The 23,111-nt window shown below is 41.6% G+C and overlaps 1 protein-coding gene across 1 annotated transcript in view; it reads left to right on the forward strand.

Moving 5' to 3' along the window:
* The window catches only part of zgc:109889 (uncharacterized protein LOC553542 homolog), a 66,306-nt gene that overhangs the window by 20,281 nt on the left and 22,914 nt on the right, over positions 1 to 23,111 (forward strand). The window contains 2 exon segments of the mRNA XM_029667235.2: positions 12,654 to 12,793; positions 13,769 to 13,903. Coding sequence (XP_029523095.2) covers positions 12,661 to 12,793; positions 13,769 to 13,903 — 268 coding nt within the window. The 5' untranslated portion in view covers positions 12,654 to 12,660.

Here is a 23,111-nt window from a genome sequence, read left to right on the forward strand (position 1 = left end):
CTTCTGGATTAGCTTCTGGCTAGCTTCTGGCTAGTTTCTGGCTAGCTTCTTGGAGGATTACAGATTTGAGGTAAATAATACTTTTTTATAAATATAAATTGGTGAGGAGGGTTGCAGGAGAGTGTTGTGTGTATGTGAAAAAAGTTGTGTGTGTGTGTATGTATATATATATATATATGGGACACGACCAGACGAGGACAAAAGACGTCTGAACTGCTATGCCATCTTGGACGTATCTGTCAGGAGGAATGGGCAAAAATTCACCCAACTTATTGTGGGGAGCTTGTGGAAGGCTGCCCGGAACGTTTGACCCAAGTGAAACAATTTAAAGGCAATGCTACCAAATACTAATTGAGTGTATGTAAACTTCTGACCCACTGGGAATGTGATGAAAGAAATAAAAAGCTGAAATAAATCATCCTCTGCTATTATTCTGACATTTCACATTCTTAAAATAAAGTGGTGATCCTAACTGACCTAAGACAGGGAATTTTTACTCTGATTAATTGTCTTAAAAACTTGTGAAAAACTGAGTTTAAAACAGTCGTTCTTAACCTGGGTTCGATCGAACCACAGGGGTTCGGTGAGTCAGTCTCAGGGGTTCGGCGGAGGTCAAGACACACATCCGACTCATATGATTCGTGATAACATGCCCCGCTTGGCCATCATTGGCTGCAGGTGATCACGCTATATCGCTTGGCCTATCTGTGCTGCAGGGAATTTGGTGCGCTCAGTAGTCTACTTGTGACTGCCGTGATGATACGTCTTGTGATTTCTTTATTAATATTTTAATCACTTCATACTTACTATGTCGAGCAAAAAAAGAAAGTGGTCGGACGAATATGTACAATATGGATTCACATGTATAACGGAATGTGATGGGAGTCAGCGTCCTAACTGCATGATTTGCAATGCCAAGTTGAGGAATTCTAGTCTAGCACCGGCAAAACTAAGAGAACACTTCCTTAAGCTGCATGGAGATGGAAAATACAAGAACACAACGCTCGCTGAATTCAAGGTGAAGAGAGACAGATTTGATGAAAAGGCTACTCTGCCTGTTCTCGGCTTTGTACCCATCAACAAACCGATCCTCACAGCATCGTACGAAGTTGCTTACCTGATCGCAAAGCAGGGCAAGCCACACACCATTGGTGAAACACTCATAAAACCAGGTGTGTTGAAGATGGCGAATATCATGCTGGGAAAAGAGGCTGAAGTTAAGTTATCCCAAATTCCTCTTTCAAATGACACCATCAGTGACAGAATAGAGGACATGAACAAAGACATCTTGGCTCAAGTAGTTGCAGATCTGATTTCAAGCCCGGCAATATTCAGCCTTCAACTCGACGAGACCACAGACGTTTCCAATCTAAGCCAGCTTGCTGTATTCGTGCGCTATGTGAAAGACGACGTGATAAAGGGAGATTTTAATTTTATTTTGTAAGCCTCTTACAACAACAACTAAGGCAGCCGATGTGAATAAACTTGTGGATGACTTCTTCAAAGACAACAATCTTTAGTGGGATATGGTTTCTGCAGTTTGTTCGGACGGAGCTCCAGTCATGCTGGGAAGAAAGTCTGGTTTTGGTGCGCTAGTGAAAGCCAATGCACCACACATCATTGTTACGCATTGTATTCTGCACAGGCATGCGTTGGCAACCAAAACCTTGCCTCAAAACTGGCAGAAGTATTAAAAATTGTAGTGGAATGCGTGAACTATGTGCAAACTAGTGCTCTGAGGCACCGCATCTTCAGTGAGCTGTGTAAAGAAATGGGCTCTGAATTCGAGGTACTTCTGTACCATTCTAACATTCTGTGGTTATCCCGGGGACAGGTGCTGAATCGTGTTTTTGCCATGTGTGTGGAATTAGCCCTGTTTTTGCAAGAGCACCAACATTGTCATGCAGATTGCTTCAAAAATTCTGAGTTCATTCTCATTTTAGTGTACATGGCTGATATCTTCGCAGCTCTCAATCATCTCAATCAAAAGATGCAGGGCGGTGGAGTCAACATCATCGAAGCGGAGAAAACCTGAAGGCTTTTCAAAAAAAGCTACCGTTAAGGAAACGATGAACAGAGAACGATAACTTCGCAAACTTTCTCCTGCTGGACGACTGTGTAAGTAAGATCGAAGATGTATCTGCAATCGGAGACATTTCTGTACCCGCGGAACTGAAGCAAGCAATTGCCACGCACTTAGATGAGCTTGCAAAGTCTCTCGACGGATACTTCCCTACAAGAGAGTCATATCCAGCATGGGTGAGACAGCCGTTCACGTTTAGTGTTGAGACAACAGATGTCAATGATGAATACCTCGATGAAATCATTGAAATTCAGCAGAGCCAGGTTCAACAGCAACTCTTCAGAACAACAACGCTTACAACGTTTTGGTGTCAACAAATGGTAACGTATCCTGTTATTGCTAAGAAAGCTCTGGAGATTATCATACCGTTTGTTACAACATATCTTTGCGAGCAATCCTTTTCGAGGATGCTGGACATAAAAACGAAGAAAAGGAACAGACTTTGTTGCGAAAATGACAGTTGCCAAGGTGACCGTTTGCCAAGGTGAAGCCGCGCATTTCTGAATTTGTCTCTGAAAGGCAACAGCAGAAGTCACACTGATTTGCAGTAAATATTCATTATTATGTTTTTGTGTGAAAATCATGTTTTGATGATTTTGTTCTTTGAACACAGTGATGTTGACGCACGGTTCATTTTGTGCACCAGTAAAATATATACCTATGTTTTGAATTTGAAAAAATCATATTTTATTTTTCCAATTAAGAAGGGTTCGGTGAATGCGCATATGAAACTGGTGGGGTTCAGTACCTTCTACAAGGTTAAGAACCACTGGTTTAAAAGTATTTGTCTAAGGTGTATGTAACCTTCCAACTTCAACTGTATATATGCCCATGAGGACAAAAGCTATTTTGTATGTGTGTGCCTTCCAGGGCAGCCCTCTGCATCTCCTCTCCATGTTATGAACCTACAGTATGACATCAGATGCTGTAGTGTGTTCCTATGGCCATGTTTTATTCACAGTACTTTTACAGTGACTGTTTGGTAATCCCTCACCTGACCTGTGTCTCCCTCTGTGTCGTAACACAACGACAGGAAACGGCCTTGTTCTCCTTGCCTTGTGCAAGCTCTCTCATGCTCTCTCTTTCTCTACCTACCTCTCTCTCTTGTTCTGTACTTTATCTCATTCTACCCCCTCTTTCTCCCACCCTCCTCTCCCTTTCTCTCGCTCTCTGCTGCCCCTCACTTTTTATTTGAAGCCAAAGTTGGAGGACTTCAAAGGAAACCATGGCAACGCCTCCACCAAACCCATCTTCCGAAAAAGGGGGAGGGAGGGTGGTAGTGTGCATACAGTAATTTGGGTTTAGGATTAGCGGCTTGAAGTGCAGTCGTAATTTCATTTCTGTGTAATGACTCGTACCATGGAACTTGCACGAGTCAATGGGGGGAGGGATAGTATTTTGCATAATTTTGGTTTAGTATTAGTGGCTTGAAGTGCAGTCGTAATTCCATCTCAGGATAATGACCCATACAATGGAACTCTCCTGTGAGCGTCAACAAACACACGCATCAAAGAGTTGAGACGGGGGGGGGGTAGAAGGGGGAGGGGGGTAGAAGGGGGAGGGGACTACTTGAAACTGTGGAATCGGGGCAGTTCAAAGGCAGTCAACTCTCTCTCTCTCCCTCTCCTTGTGGTAGCAATTGAAATGATAGAAATACATTTTCAATATGAATGTAATTTTATGTAGTGACACAATCTTTGGATTTATTTCATTCAATGTTTTAACCCTGCCTATCTAAATATTTCTGTTACGCTGTCTGACTAATCAACCCCTGTGTTCTCAGAAACACAGGTTCTCAGAAAGTGTGGAGTGGATAGCTAACAGACCCATTCCCTGTCTCTCTCTCTCCCTCTCTCTCTCTCTCCCTCTCTCTCTCTCTCCCTCTCTCTCTCTCTCTCTCTCTCTCTCTCTCTCTCTCCCTCTCTCTCTGTGTTCATAGCTATATTTGCAGAGGCTAGCTAATTAACCTGTAACGTTTGACTAACAACTAGACTGTAGCAGACTGGTGTATTAGTGGGTGGTTAGCATATAGTTAGCAGACTTTTGCCCTGTCTTTCTCTGTATTAGCATCTAGCTGGATACATATAGGGTAGCTAGCTATTTAGCATGAAGCTAAGCTTGTGTTAGCCCAGCAACCTCTAAGACTGTAGCAGACTGCTAGCCAATGTCTCTCACAATCAGAGGTCTGGGTATAACAGACTTACTTCCTATTTTATATAACTGTCTTTCCTAGTTAAAATAAATGTTAAGAACAAATTCTTATTTACGTTGACGGCCTACCCCGTCCAAACCCTATGGAACTTCCAATCACGGCCGGTTGTGATTCAGCCTGGAATCGAACCAGGGTCTGTAGTGATACCTCTAGCACTGAGCTGCAGTGCCTTAGACCACTGCACCACTCGGGAGCCCATGTATATCCATAAGACCTAGCTATAGCAGACTGGTGTCACAGCTAACTAATTAGCCATAATGTTAGCCTAGCGACCTCTAGACTGTAGCAGACTGGTGTCCCAGTGGGTGGTTAAAGGATGATTATGTTGATAGCATTAGCTCTGGGACTTTAACACGCATTCCTACAGGGAGGCCAGGCAGGGACAGAGATACCACTTAGTCAGCCTTCTGTTCATCCCTCCCCCTCCCTGCTTTCCCTCATGGCCTCCCTCTCCTCACTCAACTTCATCCCTGTTGACCCTGCTCTCGTCTCACCCTCCCCCTTCCACCTTTTTCCATCTGGAGAGTGGCGGTGTCTGTAGGTCAAGTGAGATAAGGATAATTGTGCTTAGTTAGGCCAGCGAGCCATCCAGGGCAGCCATGGAATTTAGTTAAGGACTGCCTTCCAGGGCAGTTACTGTATTATGACCAGATGACAATCACACTCACCTGTCTGAAAGTAATCCAGGTTAGAATCATCACACGGCTGACTCCAGGAAGAGTGTTAAGTTTGTTAATTACGCACTGGGTCACACAAAACCTAGCCAAGGCACACGGCATAGGCATTATGTACTGTATTAGATCTAGATTAGCTTAGACAATCTTTCGGTCTTTCCCTTTTCTCTCGCTCCATCACTATTGCAATGTCGCATTGGGTTCCACTGCTGCACACGTCTAGAGCAGGTTTCTCATCTTAGCAACAGCCCCCTTGGCACCGCTCTCCTCCCTTTTACTAGCCTCTACTGACCTGCTGCTTTATCCTACTATGTAGCTTTAAACAAAAACCACTACTGTAGCAACACAAGCTATGCATCCCACTGCTGGCTTGCCTCTGAAGCTAAGCAGGATTGGTCCTTATTGGTCCCTGGATGGGAGACCAGATGCTGCTGGAAGTCTAAAATATGGTCTAAAATGTGCCAATTCCCCAGGACAGTGGTTGGGGAAATTGCCCTGTGTAGGGTGCTGTCTTTCAGATGGAACATTAAATGGGTGACCTGACTCTCTGTGGTCACTAAAGGTCACTTATCGTAAGAGTAGGGGTATTAAGCCACAATCTGGCCTCATACCATCATGGCCACCTAATCATCCCCAGCTTCCAATTGGCTCATTCATCCCCCTTTCTCTCCCCTGTAACTATTCCCCAGGTTGTTGCTGTAAATGAGAATGGGTTCTCAGTCAACTTCGAGGCAGCGGCAGCGTAGCCTAGTGGTTAGAGCGTTGGACTAGGTTGCAAGTACAACATCCCTGAGCTGACAAATCCCCGAGCTGTCGTTCTGCCCCTGAACAAGGCAGTTAACCTACTGTTCCTAGGCCGTCATTGAAAATAAGAACAAATTCTTAATTATAATGTTCGGCCTACCGGGAAACAGTGATTTAAAAAAAAAAGTGGATTTAACAGGTGACATTGACAAGGGATCATAGCTTTCACCTGGTCAGTCTATATAATAGAAAGTGCAAGAGTCCTTAATGCTTTGTATACTTGGTGTATAATGCTGCATAGAATGGCTAATTTGTTCATATTTACAAAGGCCTACTTGTGATTTCGCTGGATCAGTGTGGAGGAATGAATATATAGTACATGCATAATGATCTGCATGTCATTGTGACAGTAAGGGGAAAACACTGGATGAAACCTTCTACTCTTCAGTTAACACACACTCTCTCTGTAAAAATGTGCTTAACATGTTACATAAGTTGCATGGACTCACTCTGTGTGCAATAAGTGTTTAACCAGATTTTTGAATAACTTCCTCATCGCTGTACCCCAAACACAATTATCTGTGAGGTTCTTCAGCTGAGCAGTGCATTTCAAACACCAATTCAACCACAAAGACCTGGGAGGTTTTCCAATGCCTCACAAAGAAGGGCACCTATTGGTATATTGAATATCCTTTTGAGCATGGTAAAGTTATTATTTACACTTTGGATGGTGTATCAATACACCCAGTCACTAGAAGGTGTCCTTCCTAACAGGTGTCCTTCCTAACAGGTGTCCTTCCTAACTCAGTGGCTGGAGAGGAAGAAAACCACTCATGGATTTCACCATGAGGCCAATGGTGACTTTAAAATAGTTAGTATTCTATCACAGCCATTAAACTGAGGATGGATCAACAACATTGTAGTTACTCCACAATACTAACCCTAATTGACAGAGTGAAAAGAAGGAAGTCTGTACAGAATACAAATGTTCCTAAACATGCATCCTGTTTGCAACAAAGCATCAAATGATAACTGCAAAAAATGTGGAAAAGCAATTTAACTTCTTGTCCTGAATACAAAGTGTTTGGGGCAAATCCAATACAACCCATTTCTGAGTATAACTCCATATGTTCAAGCATAGTGGTGGCTACATCATGTTATTTGTATGCCTGTAATCGTTAGGGATGGGAGTTTTTCAGGATAAAAAATATATGGAATAGGAGCTAAGAGACGTCAAACCTGGTACAGTCTGCTTTCCCCCAAACACCAGGAGATGAATTCACCTTGAGACATCTCAAGACAAAGGTGATGGCTGTCTCTTCCCTTATGGGGTAAGGGAAGAGGGAAGAAGACAGGGAAAGAGGCAGGGGAATAAAGGGAGAGAGAAAGAGAATCCTTGCGATCCTTTTCTCAGAATAAGGAGAGATTTTGTCAGATGGATACAGAGAGGTAGAGAGAGAGAAAGTGAGAAAGGGTAATGGATGGACTGATGGGTGGATCCTAAAGTGGACGGACAGCCAGACAGGCTTCAAGGTTAAAGGGATGACTAGACTAGACTAGACTAGTGTGTGTGTGTGTGTGTGTGTGTGTGATCTACTCTTCTGAGTGACCTCGATACTGCCTCTACACATTACTCACACTCGGGGCACACACACCTGCGGCATTACTCACGTCGAGTAAAGATATCCCTCCATCTTATACACACAGACAGGCTCCAACCCTCTAGGTAATGGGGATATACCCACTCAAGGGCAATATGGGGTGGGGGTGGTAGTGGGGTGTTAGGTTATTCAGTTGTAATGTTTTTTTTTTTAGAGAGAATTTTGTTTACAGGGAAAGCCTAATGCTTACAAACATACATACATGCATGCATGCAGTTGAAGTCATAAGTTTACATACACTTAGGTTGGAGTCATTAAAACTCGTTTTTCAACCACTCCACAAATTTCTTGTTAACAAACTATAGTTTTGGCAAGTCAGTTAGGACATCTACATCTACTAAGTATTTTTCCATCAATTGTTTACAGACAGATTATTTCACTTGTAATTCACTGTATCACAATTCCAGGGGGTCAGAAGTTTACATACACTAAGTTGACTGTGCCTTTTAAACCGCTTGAAAAATTCCCCAAAATTAGGTCATGGCTTCAGAAGCTTCTGATAGGCTAATTGACATAATTTGAGTCAATTGGAAGTGTACCTGTGTATATATTTCAAGGCCTACCTTCAAACTCAGTGCCACTTTGCTTGACATCATGGGAAATCAAAAGAACTCAGCCAAGACCTCAGAAAAATAATTGTAGACACCATTCCAACCATGAAGCACGGGGATGGCAGCATCATGTTGTGGGGGTGCTTTGCTGCTGGAGGGACTGGTGCACCTCGCAAAAGAGTTGTCATCATGAGGCTGGAAAATTATGTGGATATATTGAAGCAACATCTCAAGACATCAGTCAGGAAGTTAAAGCTTGGTCGCAAATGGGTCTTCAAATGGACAATGACCCCAAGCATACTTCCAAAGTTGTGACAAAATGGCTTAAGGACAGGAAAGTCAAGGTATTGGAGTGGCCATCACAAAGCCCTGACCTCAATCCTATAGAACATTTGTAGGCAGAACTGAAAAAGCGTGTGCGAGCAAGGAGGCAGACAAACCTCAAACTGACTCTTAATTTAGATTTTGACCCCCCCATTATTTAATTTCTGTTAGTCACATGTCTGTGGAACTTGTTCAGTTTGTCTCTCATTTGTTGAACCTTGTTATGTACATACAAATATTTACAGATGTTAAGTTTGCTGACAATAAATGCAGTTGACAGTGAGAGGATGTTTCTTTTTTTGCTGAATTTATATTTTTTGTTTTTACTTTGTTTGCAAACTGACGTATTACACGTATTAATGTACTGAAATAGGTAGGAATTTACCATTCTCTCCCAAAATACATCATCCAGGAGGAACCTCTTGATGGGGCTGCCCATATCGGCAGACGGTGATATGGCCAATTTCTTGGAGAGTCTCCTTCCCCTTCAGGAGACTGTCAAACATGATGACATCACCACCCCAACGGGTGCTGCTGGGCAGCTTCAATGTGGTGCTATTATTCTTCTCACTTTGCTTGGTGAGGTAGATTGCTGCTATAACTTGATGACCCTTCACATACCTAACCATTTCCTTGTTTCTCTTGTAGAGTGTACCCATTGTTTTCAGTGCCATGATGTCCTTGCGGAGCAGATTCAATGCATGAGCAGCACAGCCAATGGGTGTGATGTGAGGGTAGGACTCCACTTTAGACAATGCTGCGAACATGACGGCTGCTTGGTCTGTCACCAGTGAAAATACCTTCTGTGGTCCAAGGTCATTGATGACTGCCTTCAGCTCATCTGCAATGTAGAGACAAGTGTGTATGTTGTCCCTTGTGGCTGTGCTCTTGTTGAATACTGGTTGAGGGGTGGAGATGATGTAGTTAATTATTCCTTGCCCACGAACAATCGACCACCCATCAGAGATGATTGCAATACAGTCTGCTTTCTCTATGATTTGCTTGACCTTCACTTGAACTATGTTGAACTCTGCATTCAGAAAATTAGTCGATAAAGCATGTCTGTTTGGAGGAGTGTATGCTGGGGGAAGAACATTCAGAAATATCTTCCTATACACTGCCTGTGACCATCAGAGGTGAACCAGTTACATTACACAGCTCGAGCAAGACATTCACCAGCATTTCTCTGACTACGTTCCTTCATTGAGTAAAAAAAAATCTTCTGATTCAGGTAGGACCATGAGCTGTTGCTATCGATAAGGTGTCTGCTTCATCATTTTCACCTCGAATAGAAATAGTGGGTCCTTTGTCAGAGGTTGCTTGTTGTGAGTCTGAGGGAACTTTATGCACTTGGCCAGATGTTCTGCATCTTTGTTGCATTCTTCACATATGATTTGGCACAGTATTTGCGAATGTACACATCTTTTCCTTCTACATTAGCTGCAGTGAAATATCTTCACACATCAGATAGTGCCATGGAATGTTCCTGTAAAGATTAGGGAAACAGAGTTAACCTCTTAAGTCGACCCTCTACTTTTTTGAACATTCTGTTAAAAATCGCGCAACATTTCAGCGCCCTGCTACTCATGCCAGGAATATAGTATATGCATTTGCTTAGTCTGTGTGGATAGAAAACACTCAGACGTTTAAAAAACTGGTTAAATCACTGCTGTGGCTTTACCAGAACGGCATTTACATCGAAAAGCACAGGAAAAACTGATCACTGAAAATGGGGAAAATATATCCATGCGCTACTTGAACCCATTGATAAACGTGAACCACAATTAATTGACTGAGGTTGCAGTACCCACAGCTTCCACACGGTGTCTAGAGTCTTGTCATTTCCCTTCGAGTTTTTTCTTGGTCAAACACATGCAGGGCACCGTATCTCCTCTGGTCTAGGACCGGATATTTTCGTTGAGTTTCTAGCCGGACATTTTTCCAGACTGACAGCTAATGATCTTTACATCGCCTCCTGATGAATTTTATCGCTTATTAACGTTTACTAATACCTAAAGTTGCATTACAAACGTATTTCGAAGTGTTTTGCGAAAGTTTATCGTCGACTTTTTGAATTTTAAAAAATGACGTTACGTTTTGAAACTATGTTTTTTTCGTTTATCACACAGTCTACATATAACGATATCTAGGCTTTATATGGACCGATTTAATCAAAATAAAGACCCAAATAGTGTTTATGGGACATCTAGGAGTGCCAACAAAGAAGATGGTGAAAGGTAATGAATGTTTTCTATTTTATTGTGCGGTTTGTGTAACGCCGAAATGCTAATTATTTTGTTTACGTCCCCTGTGGGTCTTTTGGGGTGTTGCATGCTATCAGATAATAGCTTCTCATGCTTTCGCCGAAAAGCATTTTAAAAATCTGACTTGTTGCCTGGATTCACAACGAGTGTAGCTTTAATTCGATACCCTGCATGTGTATTTTAATGAACTTTTGAGTTTTAACTAATACTATTAGCATTTAGCGTAGCGCATTTGCATTTCCAGAGCTCTAGTTGGGACGCAAGCGTCCCGAGTAGAAGCAACAGGTTAAAAAATACAATTCCATGTACAGATAAATAGTTAAGCAGTTAAATGATTAAACAACTCCTTTTTGTAAGATAAATGTTTTAAAATGAAACATGTATGGAAACAGGTGAATTAACACTCCTCAGTTAGCAGGCTCAAGCAAGCTAAAACCCACATGGTAGCAAAAACTAACTAGCAGAAATTGTTAACAAGTTAGAAATTATTTAAACACACTTTGCTGTAGGCTACTATTTACTAGTTAACAAACACATATATTCACTCTACCCTGTATTGTAATCAAAACTTTACCAGAAAGCATGTAGTCCTTGGCTCAGACAGTGTAGTAGTATTGGCTCAATAGTGTGCAAGATCTTGAGAATCAGCTGTACATATGATGGAAGAATGCACTGTGCATGTAGAGGGTTGCAATTCCATTGAATTGGGGACAGTTTAACCAAAATGTTCCACAAGACCTAGAATTGCCTAATGTGTATCCCACAAAAGAAGTTTACTGTTTATAGGCTAACTTTTTTTGATAAATGTAAGCAAAATTCCCTGGCTTAACTTCCCATGGAACAATTCCGGAAATTTACCGGAAAGTTTCCAACCCTTTGCAACCCTATGTGAGATGGAGAGAGGACAGACACTATCTGTTAGGATGACAGGCAGAGCTCAATTGGGACAAACCAAACAACCAACACACACATAAATAGCGCTCAACATCACTTTTCATTTGTGCCCTGGTTCCCTTTTTCCATCTCAGTTGGAAGGCGGTGTGTGTGTCTGTGTGTTTTCCCCGGTCAGTGCTGTGGAAGTCAGCCATTCCACACACACACTTCCAAGATAATCACCGTCACAATTACTATCACATAGAGAACTGACATAAATACTTCACACATGCATACATGCTCTCTCTCTGTCTGTCTGTCTGTGTGTGTGTGTGTGTGTGTGTGTGTGTGTGTGTGTGTGTGTGTGTGTGTTCAGAAGAGAGAGCGAGAGGAGCTACAGTTCCATCTCACGTGTAGCTTCTTTGGAAAGGGAGAGAGCGTTCTTCACAGCAGAGTTTTTCCGTCTTTTTCTACAAAGACATTGTGCTCCCCTATCCTGATAGGATTGCATCCCAAATGGCATACTCTTCCCTTTTAATAGGGCACTACCTTTGACCAGGGTCCATATGGATTTGGTCAAAAGTAGTGCACTATATAGGGAACAGGATGCCATTTGTTACGTGTTCAGAGGCTCTCCTTATTCTGTCCTCTCACCAGTGGTAAGACAGCCCAGCAGGAGCAGCACAAGCTGTGGCAGTTAACAGTTAACACTGAACCAACCATTCCGCCTCATTGGACCCTGCACAGATCCCAGTCGCACTGACACAAAGCAGCTTAGCAGGCAACTGGTCCCCGGGGGCCTGACACCAGCCCAATATTAACAGAGCCAGTCACCCAGATCAGGTCACTGTCTCTAAGTCAGTGGAGATAGTTATCTCTGTGGCCTACAGGCTGATCAGAAGGCAGTTTGTATTTAGTTCATCGCTGTGGATATCTGATCTGACTGTCTGAGTTGATTAGTGTAATATCATGTCTTCTGTGATGTTCACTTTTGATTTATCCTTTTCCTGTGCTTCTTTTCTCCCTCCCTACTTCTTTCTTCCCTTTGTCTAACTCTCCTTCTACTCTTCCTCTTTTGTCACCCTGTCTTTCCTACTGCCTCTCTCTCTACCACTACTTACAGCTCGCTCTCCATCTCTTCCCCCAGGTGAATCACCATGCCATTGGTAAAGCGCAGTATAGAGCCCAGACACCTCTCTCTCCCTCCCTCACGTTTTTGTCCATTTCTCACTCTTTCTTGCACTTTCTTCCATCTCTCTCCCCATAGGTAAACCATGCCCTTGGTAAAACGCAGTATAGAGCCTAGACATCTGTGTCGAGGTGCAGTACCTGATGGAGTCACCAGTGAACTGGAGTGTGTTACCAATAGCACCCTCGCTGCCATCATCAAACAGCTTGGTAGCCTCAGTAAGTGTGTGTGTGTGTGTGCATGCGCGCAGGGGGCGGGGATGTTATTTGTGTGAAACAAACACATCAGTGAATGGCAGGAGAGAGAGATAGGAGCATGGTTTAAACATGTGAGGCCATCTCCTATAGATCTCCTATAGACTTATCCTGTATGCTAATCAGGTCTGCTGTAGAGGTTGAGATGGGAATAGATTAACTTGACTTTCTGACCCAGACACCTGCAGATGATAATAATGGACACTTACCAGTAGGCTGACTCTTGAAGCTAATACAAATTGCCATTATTTGTGGCTCTACATTCACCCAGCTTTGCCCTATGGCTTCTATGGGATAGCATAAATATCTAAGGACTTTGTGTCTAAGGGGGTATTATTTATTTAATAAATTGGAATAATAGTCTGTTAGTCATGCCAGTAGCCTCTACACCAGTGGTTGCTAATGTGTCCACTTTGGGGTAGAATCCCTTGCGTAGTAAAGTAAGTACACCTTGTTATTGTGGTCTAATGGTATTCCTTTGACAGGGAAGCTTCATTAGACTAAAAGACAACTCCGACTTCCACCTCTCCACCCTAGAGACAATGACTGAAGTGCACTTGAGTGTGCTTTGAAACCACCTTCACTCAGTGTTAGACTACATTATTGATGTGTGGTACAATATGTATCAGTGCTGTAACAATGATAAGTCCTTATATCTAGTCAATAACCTGACATAGCACCCAGCGATGTTACAGTAGGTGCTCTTTTAATTTATATTGTTATATATCTATATTGAGATATATATATATATAGATAGATAGATAGATATGCAGGGTCCCTTGATAAGGTGTGTGTACACACTGTAATGCATAGTTCTCTGCTGGATGTCAGACAGCAGCTCTGCAGGGGGCACAGCACAGTGAGACTATAGAGAATTCCTGCCCATTTATTAAGGTGTGTGTGTTATCCTGTGTACTAATGTGTCTCTTCCTCCTGCAGGTCGTCATGCGGAGGACATCTTTGGAGAGCTGTTCAATGAAGCCAATAGCTTCTACATGAGAATGAACAACCTACAGGAGAGAGTAGACATACTGGCTGTCAAAGTCACACAGCTAGACTCCACCGTGGAAGAAGGTGTGTTTTCATCTTAGTTTGTCACCTGACAAAGTGTGTTGGTACATGGTATAAAGCATAGCAGCAGCAACATTTCACCTACAGCCGCTTCACTGAGTGAATGCAGCTCTCTATCTGTTTTGCAGCAGTCAGTTTTTCCCCAGTGCTGGTGTGATTGAATGCAGCCACTCTGTCTTTGGTGGAATTTGGAATGTGCATATCATTGGTAAATGCTAAGTGGGATGCTTGTGACAACTCAACTCTGACGTCACCCCATTGAAGTTAAAATGTTAAAGTAAGGGTTATGGTTAAGGTTAGGGTTTAGGGCAGGGTCGTCCCAAGGATCCCACAGGATCCCACTGAGCATATGATCTATACACTCTTGATTAAGTGTGTATTGTGCAGTCCCACATAAAAAAGGAACGGGAGTATCCGGAAACCCTCTATCTGTCGCAAAATGTAGGTGCTAACATTTTGCGACAGCATGCCTTTTCCTTTTGGACAAAAATTTTAAGAATATTCAGTTATGAAAACTGGTTGTTTTGTAAATGTTGAACTTATAATATGGCTGCTAATACTGGAAAAGCCAAGTCCAAGTATACAGATTTGACAATATTCTTGCAGAAAAATCTAATATGAATGCAAATGTCTCCTTCACGATTTGCCCAAATGTACCTGGCTGACTTCACACTAAATGTCATGTAGTTCACTCATACTTCAAGTTATCCGTCTGAAACGTTGCACATACACTGCTGCCATCTTGTGGACATCTGAATTACAACCAGAGTGATGGCTGGAACTGGGACCTTTCTCTTGCATTTCAAAGATGGTGGTAGAATTTTTTTCTCTTGCATTTCAAAGATGGTGGTAGAATTTTCTTATTTTTTCTTTGCATTTTCTTCTACCAGATCTATTGTGTTATTCTCCTACATTCAATTCACATTTCCACGAACTTCAACGTGTTTCTTTTCAAATGGTACCAAGAATATGCATATCCTTGAATTGATATAGATTTGGTATGTCGTTTAAGGCAAAATTGGGGAAAAAAGGGGGCTATCCAGCACAGCTTGCGCGCTGCCCCAGAATTCTACAGCAAGTTAAGTGTCAGCCATTGTTGCCATTAATGCTAGTTAGTGCTAGTTTGACCACCAGAGGGCATCTTTGAGAAGCATTTGACTGTTTTTAATATTGGCTGTACTAGAGCAGTGGTTCCCAAACCTTTTTATAGTCCCGTACCCCTTCAAACATTCAACCTCCAACTGCACCAGGGTCAGTGCACTCTTAAATGTTGTTTTTGCCATCATTGTAAGCCAGCCCCACACACTATACGATATATTTCTTAAACATAAGAATGAGTGAGTTTTTTTGTCACAATCTGGCTCGTGGGAAATGACAGAGCTCTTATAGGACCAGGGCACAAATAATAAATCAGTCATTTTGCTCTTTTTTTTGCCATCTTTCATATAAAACCTTATTTGTTAATCGAAAATTGTGAATAACTCACCACAGGTTAATGAGAATGGTGTGCTTGAAAGGATGCACATAACTCTGCAATGTTGCAATTGTATTGGTGAGTCTGTCTTACATCGTTTTCCACACGCAGTCTTTGCCTGTATTTAGTTTTCATGCTAGTGAAGGTGAGAATCCACTCTCACATAGGTATGTGGTTGCAAAGGGCATCAGTGTCTTAATGGCGCGATTTGCCAAGGCAAGAAACTCTAAGCAAAATGCAAATTAATTACTTAAAAATCATACAATGTGATTTTCTGGATTTTTGTTTTAGATTACGTCTCTCACAGTTGAAGTGTACCTTTGATAAAAATTACAGACGTCTACATGCTTTGTAAGTAGGAAACACTGCAGATTTTGCAGGTTATCAAATACTTGTTCTCCCCACTGTATATACTGCTGTTCAAAAGTTTTGGGTCACTTTTGTCAAGAAATGTTTCTTGACAATTTGTGTAATCTTTGTCACCCACACACACTTTTTAAACATTTGGATAATAAAGCATTTAAAGGCTGACGTTGGTTGATTTTAAAACTTGTGACAGCCAAAATTCTAACTCCACCCATAATTTTGACTTTTTTAAACATTCCCTGAAAGCATGGATTTTAGGACCTACTGCAGTCCTAAAACATAGGTGCAAACAACCTTTCCATGATGGGCTATTAGCAGGACAATAGACTCTTCAACCTTTACAAAAGGATAGCTCGGGCTACTCTAAGTGTGAAACAAAAATCCCACAACTTGCAATGTATGTGACATACTGGTAAAAATAAGGTAAAACCAATTTAAGTTTTCCTGTAATAACAAGAAATGTGTGGAGTGGTTGAAAAACGAGTTTGTGACTCCAACATAAGTGTATGTAAACTTCCAACTTCAACTGTATATGTACTTGACTATTTATATTTTTGACAATGTTAACTTTTACGCCACTACATTCCTAAAGAAAATATACACGTTTTACTCCCATACATTTTCCCAGACACCTGAAAGTACTCGTTACATTTTATTGTCCAATTCATGCACTTCAGAAAGAAGTGTTACATTTTGTGTTAAACTGAATTTTAAACTGATTAATTAAATTAAAATGTTGGGTCACTGGCCTACACACACACACAAAGTCAAACTGAAATTATGTTTATAACATTTTACAAATTTAAACAAATGTAAAGCTGAATTGTCTGGAGTCAATACATATTGAACCCCTTTTGTTATGGCAAACCTCAATAAGTAAAAATGTGCTGTTCAAGTCACATCAGACAAATGGACAATAATAGTGTTTAACATGATTTTTGAATGACTTCCTCATCTCTGTACCCCACATATACAATTCTCTATAAGGTCCCTCAGTCAAGCAGTGAATTTCAAACACAGATTCAAACACAGATTCAACCACAAAGACAAGGCAGGTTTTCCAATGCATCACAATGAAAGACACCTATTGGTAGACGGGTATAAACAAATGCAGACATTGACTATCCCTTAGAGCAGGGGTGTCAAAGTCAAATGGACGGAGGGCCAAATAAAAAAATCAGCTACAAGACGAGGGCCGGACTGTTCGAATGTTCATTGAAAAATTTTTAAATGACGCATATAGTCTAGTGAACCTAATTGAACCTACTGAAAACCTAACAAATATATTACAATATGATCAGATAAATAAAGCAATATTTTCTTATGGCTCTGTCAGTAATCTTTAATTTTCAACAGACACAAAAGACAAATTTCCTTTATATAAATATCCCCATAACATGAACATTAAATGAAAGAAACCGGTATTCAAGGCACCATCAGTAGACTATATTTTCTATTTTAGCAAAAGTGGGCTAAATTTACTTCAAAGAAAAAACAATAATAGCAATTTTCTATCATCCACTCAACTGAAATATTTTTAAAATATAATTGGATTGAAATACAAAAAAATAAAGTGCAAAAATCTATTAATCAAAAACAACACTTTGTTTAAGGAGAAGTAACATGCAGTGAAAACAAATATTAAATTTTAACTTTTAAACTTGAACTGAGTAAAAACTCTAAATATGTGATTGCACAGTAATGTTCACTTGTTTGAGGTTGAGGGTGATACTTGGTGGTGTCCCATCTTTTCCACAAGTTCATCAATGTTCGGGGTAAGGCTCTGAGCTGAAGAAATCCTCAGAATTGAGTGGAGGTGTTCAGCAGTAAGTCGACTTCTGTGTGATGTTTTGTTCAGGTTCATCAAAGAAAACAGTTGTTCACACAGGTATTGTGCTGCCAAACATAGACAACGTTTGAGCAGCCTGGATGCGCAGCTGGGGCATTGTGCCGGGAGGAAACGGGCGAACTCCGCAGCACCCACTGCCGCATATTTTGCCCTCAGTGCATCATTGCATTGGAGGTCAATCAACTCCATTTGGAGGTTTGGTGGTGAGCTTTCCACGTCAACAGCAAATGGGTTACCGAGCAGTTCCAACCTGCTTTTTTGTGCTTCAAAGTCAGCAAATCGGCGTCGAAAGTCAGCGGCAAGCATACCTATTTTATCAGCCAACTGTGTGCTCGGGAACGCACTGGTAGAGAGCTTCTCTTTCATGGTCTGGCAGCTGGGAAAGTGGCTCAAATTTTCTTTCCGCATCTGCGTCTCCCACAGAGTCAGTTTGGTTTTAAATGCCTTCACTGTACTGTACATATCAGAGATGACACGATCCCGACCCTGCAGCTGCAAGTTTATTGCATTCAGATGACTCGTAATGTCACACAGAAAAGCCATTTCACACAGAAACATTTCGTCTCGGAGTTGTGTTGTGTCTTTCCCTTTGCTGTCCAAGAACAGACAAATCTCCTCACGAAGCTCGAAACATCTTTGAAGCACCTTTCCCTGGCTTAGCCATCGCACCTCTGTGTGATAAGGCAAATCACCATGCTCCGTTTCTAACTCCGTCAGAAATGCCTTGAACTGGCGGTGATTCAAACCTTTGGCTCTGATAAAGTTAACTGTGCGCGTGATGATGCTCATTACATGCTCCATTTTCAAGGCTTTACCGCACAACGCTTCCTGGTGTATGATACAATGATAAGCTGTCAGCTCACCTGTCGCGTTTTCCTCTTGCATCTTTTCCCGTATCTTCGCCACCAGTCCGCTCCTGTGTCCACACATCGCAGGTGCTCCGTCGGTTGTCAAACCCACGAGTTTTTCCCAAGGCAGCTCCATCTCATTTACACATCTTGACACCTCTTCATACAAATCATGCCCCGTAGTTGTGCCATGCATAGGACGTAAAGCCAAAACTCCTCTGTCACGCTTAGGTTGGAGTCCACTCCGCGGATGAAAATTGACAACTGGGCAATGTCAGAAATGTCGGTGCTCTCATCCACAGCCAAGGAATATGCAATAAAATCTTTTCCCTTTTTCACAAGCTGCTCTTTTAGATTGATGGACAACTGGTCTACTCTCTCGGCAATGGTGTTTCTGCTCAGACTCACATTTAAAAAGAGTTGCCTTTTTCTGGGCAAACTTCGTCACAAACTTTAATCATGCAGTTTTTGATGAAATCCCCCTCCGTAAATGGCCGGGCTGATTTAGCGATCTCTTCTGCCAAAATAAAACTGGCCTTGACAGCAGCCTGGCCTTGTGATTTGGCTTTTTTGAACAGAGCCTGTCGAGATTTGAGGCCTCGTTTTAATTCCTCTGCCTTTTGTAGCCTTTGTTCCATGTCCATATTCTTGTTTTTGTCCGCGTGTTTCGTTTCATAATGTCGTCTCAGATTATACTCTTTCAGTACCGCCACACTTTCTCCACACAGAAGACACACAGGTTTTCCAGCTACCTTCGTGAACATATACTCCGACTCCCACCTTGTTTGAAACCCCCGGTTCTCAGTATCCACCTTCCGTTTTGCCATTTTTGATGGGTATCTGAAAGTTAATTTTACTGTGATGCTGACGACTGCTGTGCCAATAAATATTGAAATGAAGCAGCCTACTGCTCGGTGCGTCACCTTTGCATTGTGGGAAATGTAGTATTGGTGCGTGTAAAAGATCTGCGGGCTGCCGGCTTGCTGCGGGCCGGTTCTAATAATAAATCAAGATCATCCCAGGGGCCGTAAAAAACCTTCTTGCGGGCCGGATGTGGCCCGCGGGCCTTGACTCTGACATATGTGCCTTAGAGCAAGGTTAAGTTTTTAATTACACTTTTGATGGTGTATCAATACACCCAGTCACTACAAAGATGTATAATGGCGCCAGCGGGGATGGCTGATGTTTTACGTGCTCCTAACAAACTGTGCCATTTGTTTGTTTTTTCACGTTGTTCGTAACTTCTTTATTTACTTATTTTGTACATAATGTTGCTGCTACCATCTCTTATGACTGAAAATAACTTCTGTTCATCAGAATAGCGATTACTCACCTTGAACTAGAAGAATAATTTTTTTCTATCTTAATTATTTTGATGGAAAGGATATACTGCTTTCCCGGTAACAGGCCCAATCCCCGTCATTTGCTTGAAGAAAAGATGGAGAAAAAGGGGGTGGAGGTCGGGCTACCTTCTGAAAATTTGTAGGCAAGTGAGTAAACTCCCACTGCCAGCCGTTCTATTGGCCAACGTGCAGTCATTCGAAATAAAATCGATGGCGTACGATCAAGATTATCCTACCAATGGGACATTAAAAACTGTAATATCTCATGTTTCACTGAGTCGTGGCTGAACGATGACACGGATAATATAGAGCTGGCAGGATTTTCCATGCACCGGCAGAACAGAGAAGCTACGTCTGGTAAGACAAGGGGTGGGGGTGTGTGTCTATTTGTCAATAACAGCTGGTGCGCGATGTCTAATATTAACTTCTTAGGGCTAGGGGGCAGTATTCAAAAGTTTGGATGAATGAGGCGCCCATAGTAAACTGCCCGTTACTCAGGCACAGAAGCTTTGATGTGCATATAATTGGTAGCAAAACACTCTAACGTTTCCAAAACGTTATGTCTGTGTGTATAACAGAACTGACATGGCAGGCAAAAACCCAAGGACAATCCATCCAGAATTTTTATTTCAGCTCACCACTGATTCCAATGGCTGGGAATGGGAATAAAAAATGAAGACCTCCCATATTGCAGTTCCTAGGGATTCCACTAGATGTCACCAGTCTTTAGAAATAGTTTCAGGCTTGTTTTTGGAAAAATTAGCTAGAATTTGTAGTTTTTCTAAGTGGCTCCCATTTTGGCTATAGTGTTTGTTGCGCGTTCCGGTAAGGGCATGCACTTCGTTATTGGTAATGGTCTCCGGTATTCTCCGTCTTAAATTTGATCATTTATTTACATATTAGGGTACCTGAGGATTGATTAGGAACGTTGTTTGATATGTTTGGAGGAAGTTTATTGGTAACTTAACCAGTTGAAGCTAGGGGGGCGCTATTTCATTATTGGATAAAAAAACGTGCCCGTTTTAAGCTCAATATTTTGTCACAAAAAGATGCTCGACTATGCATATAATTGCCAGCTTTGGAAGGAAAACATTCTGACGTTTTCAAAGCTGCAAAGATATTATCTTTGAGTGCCCCAGAACTGATCTTACAGGAGAAAAATGTAGAAAAAAATGTAAATTAAATTAAATTAAATGTAGAAACCAAGATGCAACTTCAACCAGGAAATGAGCAGGATTTTTGAGGGTCTGTTTTCCATTGTCTCCTTATATGGCTGTGAATATGCTGTGAACGAGCTTATGCGCTCTGCCGTTCCTCCAAGGTGTCTGCAGCATTGTGACGTATTTGTAGGCATATCATTGGAAGATTGGCCATAAGAGACTACATTTGCCAGGGGCCCGTCCAGTGTCCTTTGTCTACGTTGGTGCGTAACTCTCAGCGGGCAATTTTTACAGCGAAGTATCGTTCCTGGAAGTGTGCATCATTGAAGAGATATGTGAAAAACACCTTGAGGATTGGTTCTAAACAACGTTTGCCATGTTTCAGTCGATATTATGGAGTTAATTTGGAAAAAAGTTTGGCGTTTGGATAACTGAATTTTATTTTTTTTTGGTAGCCAAACGTGACGCACCAAACGGACCGATTTCTCCTGCACAAAAAATCTTTGAGGAAAAACTGAACATTGCTATCTAACTGAGAGTCTCCTCATTGAAAACATCAGAAGTTCTTCAAAGGTAAAAGATTTATTTGAATGTTTTTGCAGGTTTTTGTGAAAATGTTTCCTGCTGATGCTAATGCTAAATGCTACGCTAGTTATCAGTACTGTTACACAAATGCTAGTTTGCTATGCTTGAGAAGCATATTTTTTAAAACCTGAGATGACAGTGTTGTTAACAAAAGGCTAAGCTTGAGAGTTAGCATATTTATTTCATTTCATTTGCGATTTTCATGAATAGTTAACGTTGCGTTATAGTATTGAGCTTGAGGCTATGATTACGCTACCGGATCCGGCATGGCTCCATGCAAGAAGTTAAGGGATTCATTTGAATGCATTTTCAACGAGCGAAACCGGTGAATTACTGAGTCAAGCGCGCCAACGAAACTTACTTTTTTGGGATATAAAGAAGGACTTTATCAAACAAAAAAGGCCATTTGTTATGTAGCTGGGACCCTTGTGTTTGCAATCAGATGAAGAGCTTCAAAAGTAAGTGATTTATTTTATCGCTATTTCTGCCTCTGCTTGGTTGGAAAATGTATGTAAATCTTGTGTGTGCGGGTCGCTGTTCTCAGATAATCACATGGAGTGCTTTCGCCGTAAAGCCTTTTTGAAATCTGACAAAGCGGCTGGATTAACAAGAAGTTATGTTTTCAAAATGATGTATAACAATTGTATTTTCATGAATGTTTATTACGATTTCTGTCATTTGAATTTGGCGCTCTGCAATTTCACCGGATGTTGTCGAGGTGGGATGCTAGCATCCCAATGATCCGTAAGAAGTTAACAAACTATAGTTTTTGAAAGTCAGTTAGGACATCTACTTTATGCATGACACAAGTAATTTTTCCATCGATTGTTTACAGATGATTTAATCTGTAAATTATCACAATTCCAGTGGGTCAGAAGTTTACGTACACGAAGTTGACTGTGCCTTTCAACAGCTTGGAAAATTCCAGAAAATGTCATGGCTTTAGAAGCTTCTGATAGGCTAATTGACATAATTTGAGTCAATTGGAGGTGTACCTGTGGATGTATTTCAAGGCCTACCTTCAAACTCAGTGCCTCTTTGCTTGACATCATGGGAAAAACTAAAGAAATCAGCCAAGACCTCAGAAAAAAATTGTAGACCTCCACAAGTCTGGTTCATCCTTTTGGAGCAATTTCCAAACACCTGAGGGTACCTCGTTCATCTGTACAAACAATACTACGCAAGTATAAACTCCATGGTACCACGCAGCCTTCATACCGCTCAGGAAGGAGACGTGTTCTGTCTCCTAGAGATTAACATACTTTGGTGCGAAAAGTGCAAATCAATCCCAGAACAACAGCAAAGGACCTTGTGAAGATGCTGGAGGAAACAGGTACAGAAATATTGATATCCACAGTAAAACGAGTCATATATCGACATAACCTGAAAGGTCGCTCAGCAAGGAAGAAGCCACTGCTCCAAAACCTCCATAAAAAAAGCCAGACTACGGTTTGCAACTGCACAGTACAGATCGTACTTTTTGGAGAAATGTCCTCTGGTCTGATGAAACAAAAATATAACTGTTTGGCCATAATGGCCATCGTTATGTTTGGAGGAAAAAGGGGGAGGCTTGCAAGCTGAAGAAT

The sequence above is a fragment of the Oncorhynchus nerka genome, linkage group LG8 (genome assembly GCF_034236695.1).
Source record: "Oncorhynchus nerka isolate Pitt River linkage group LG8, Oner_Uvic_2.0, whole genome shotgun sequence".
NCBI classification, from domain to species: Eukaryota; Metazoa; Chordata; class Actinopteri; order Salmoniformes; family Salmonidae; genus Oncorhynchus; species Oncorhynchus nerka.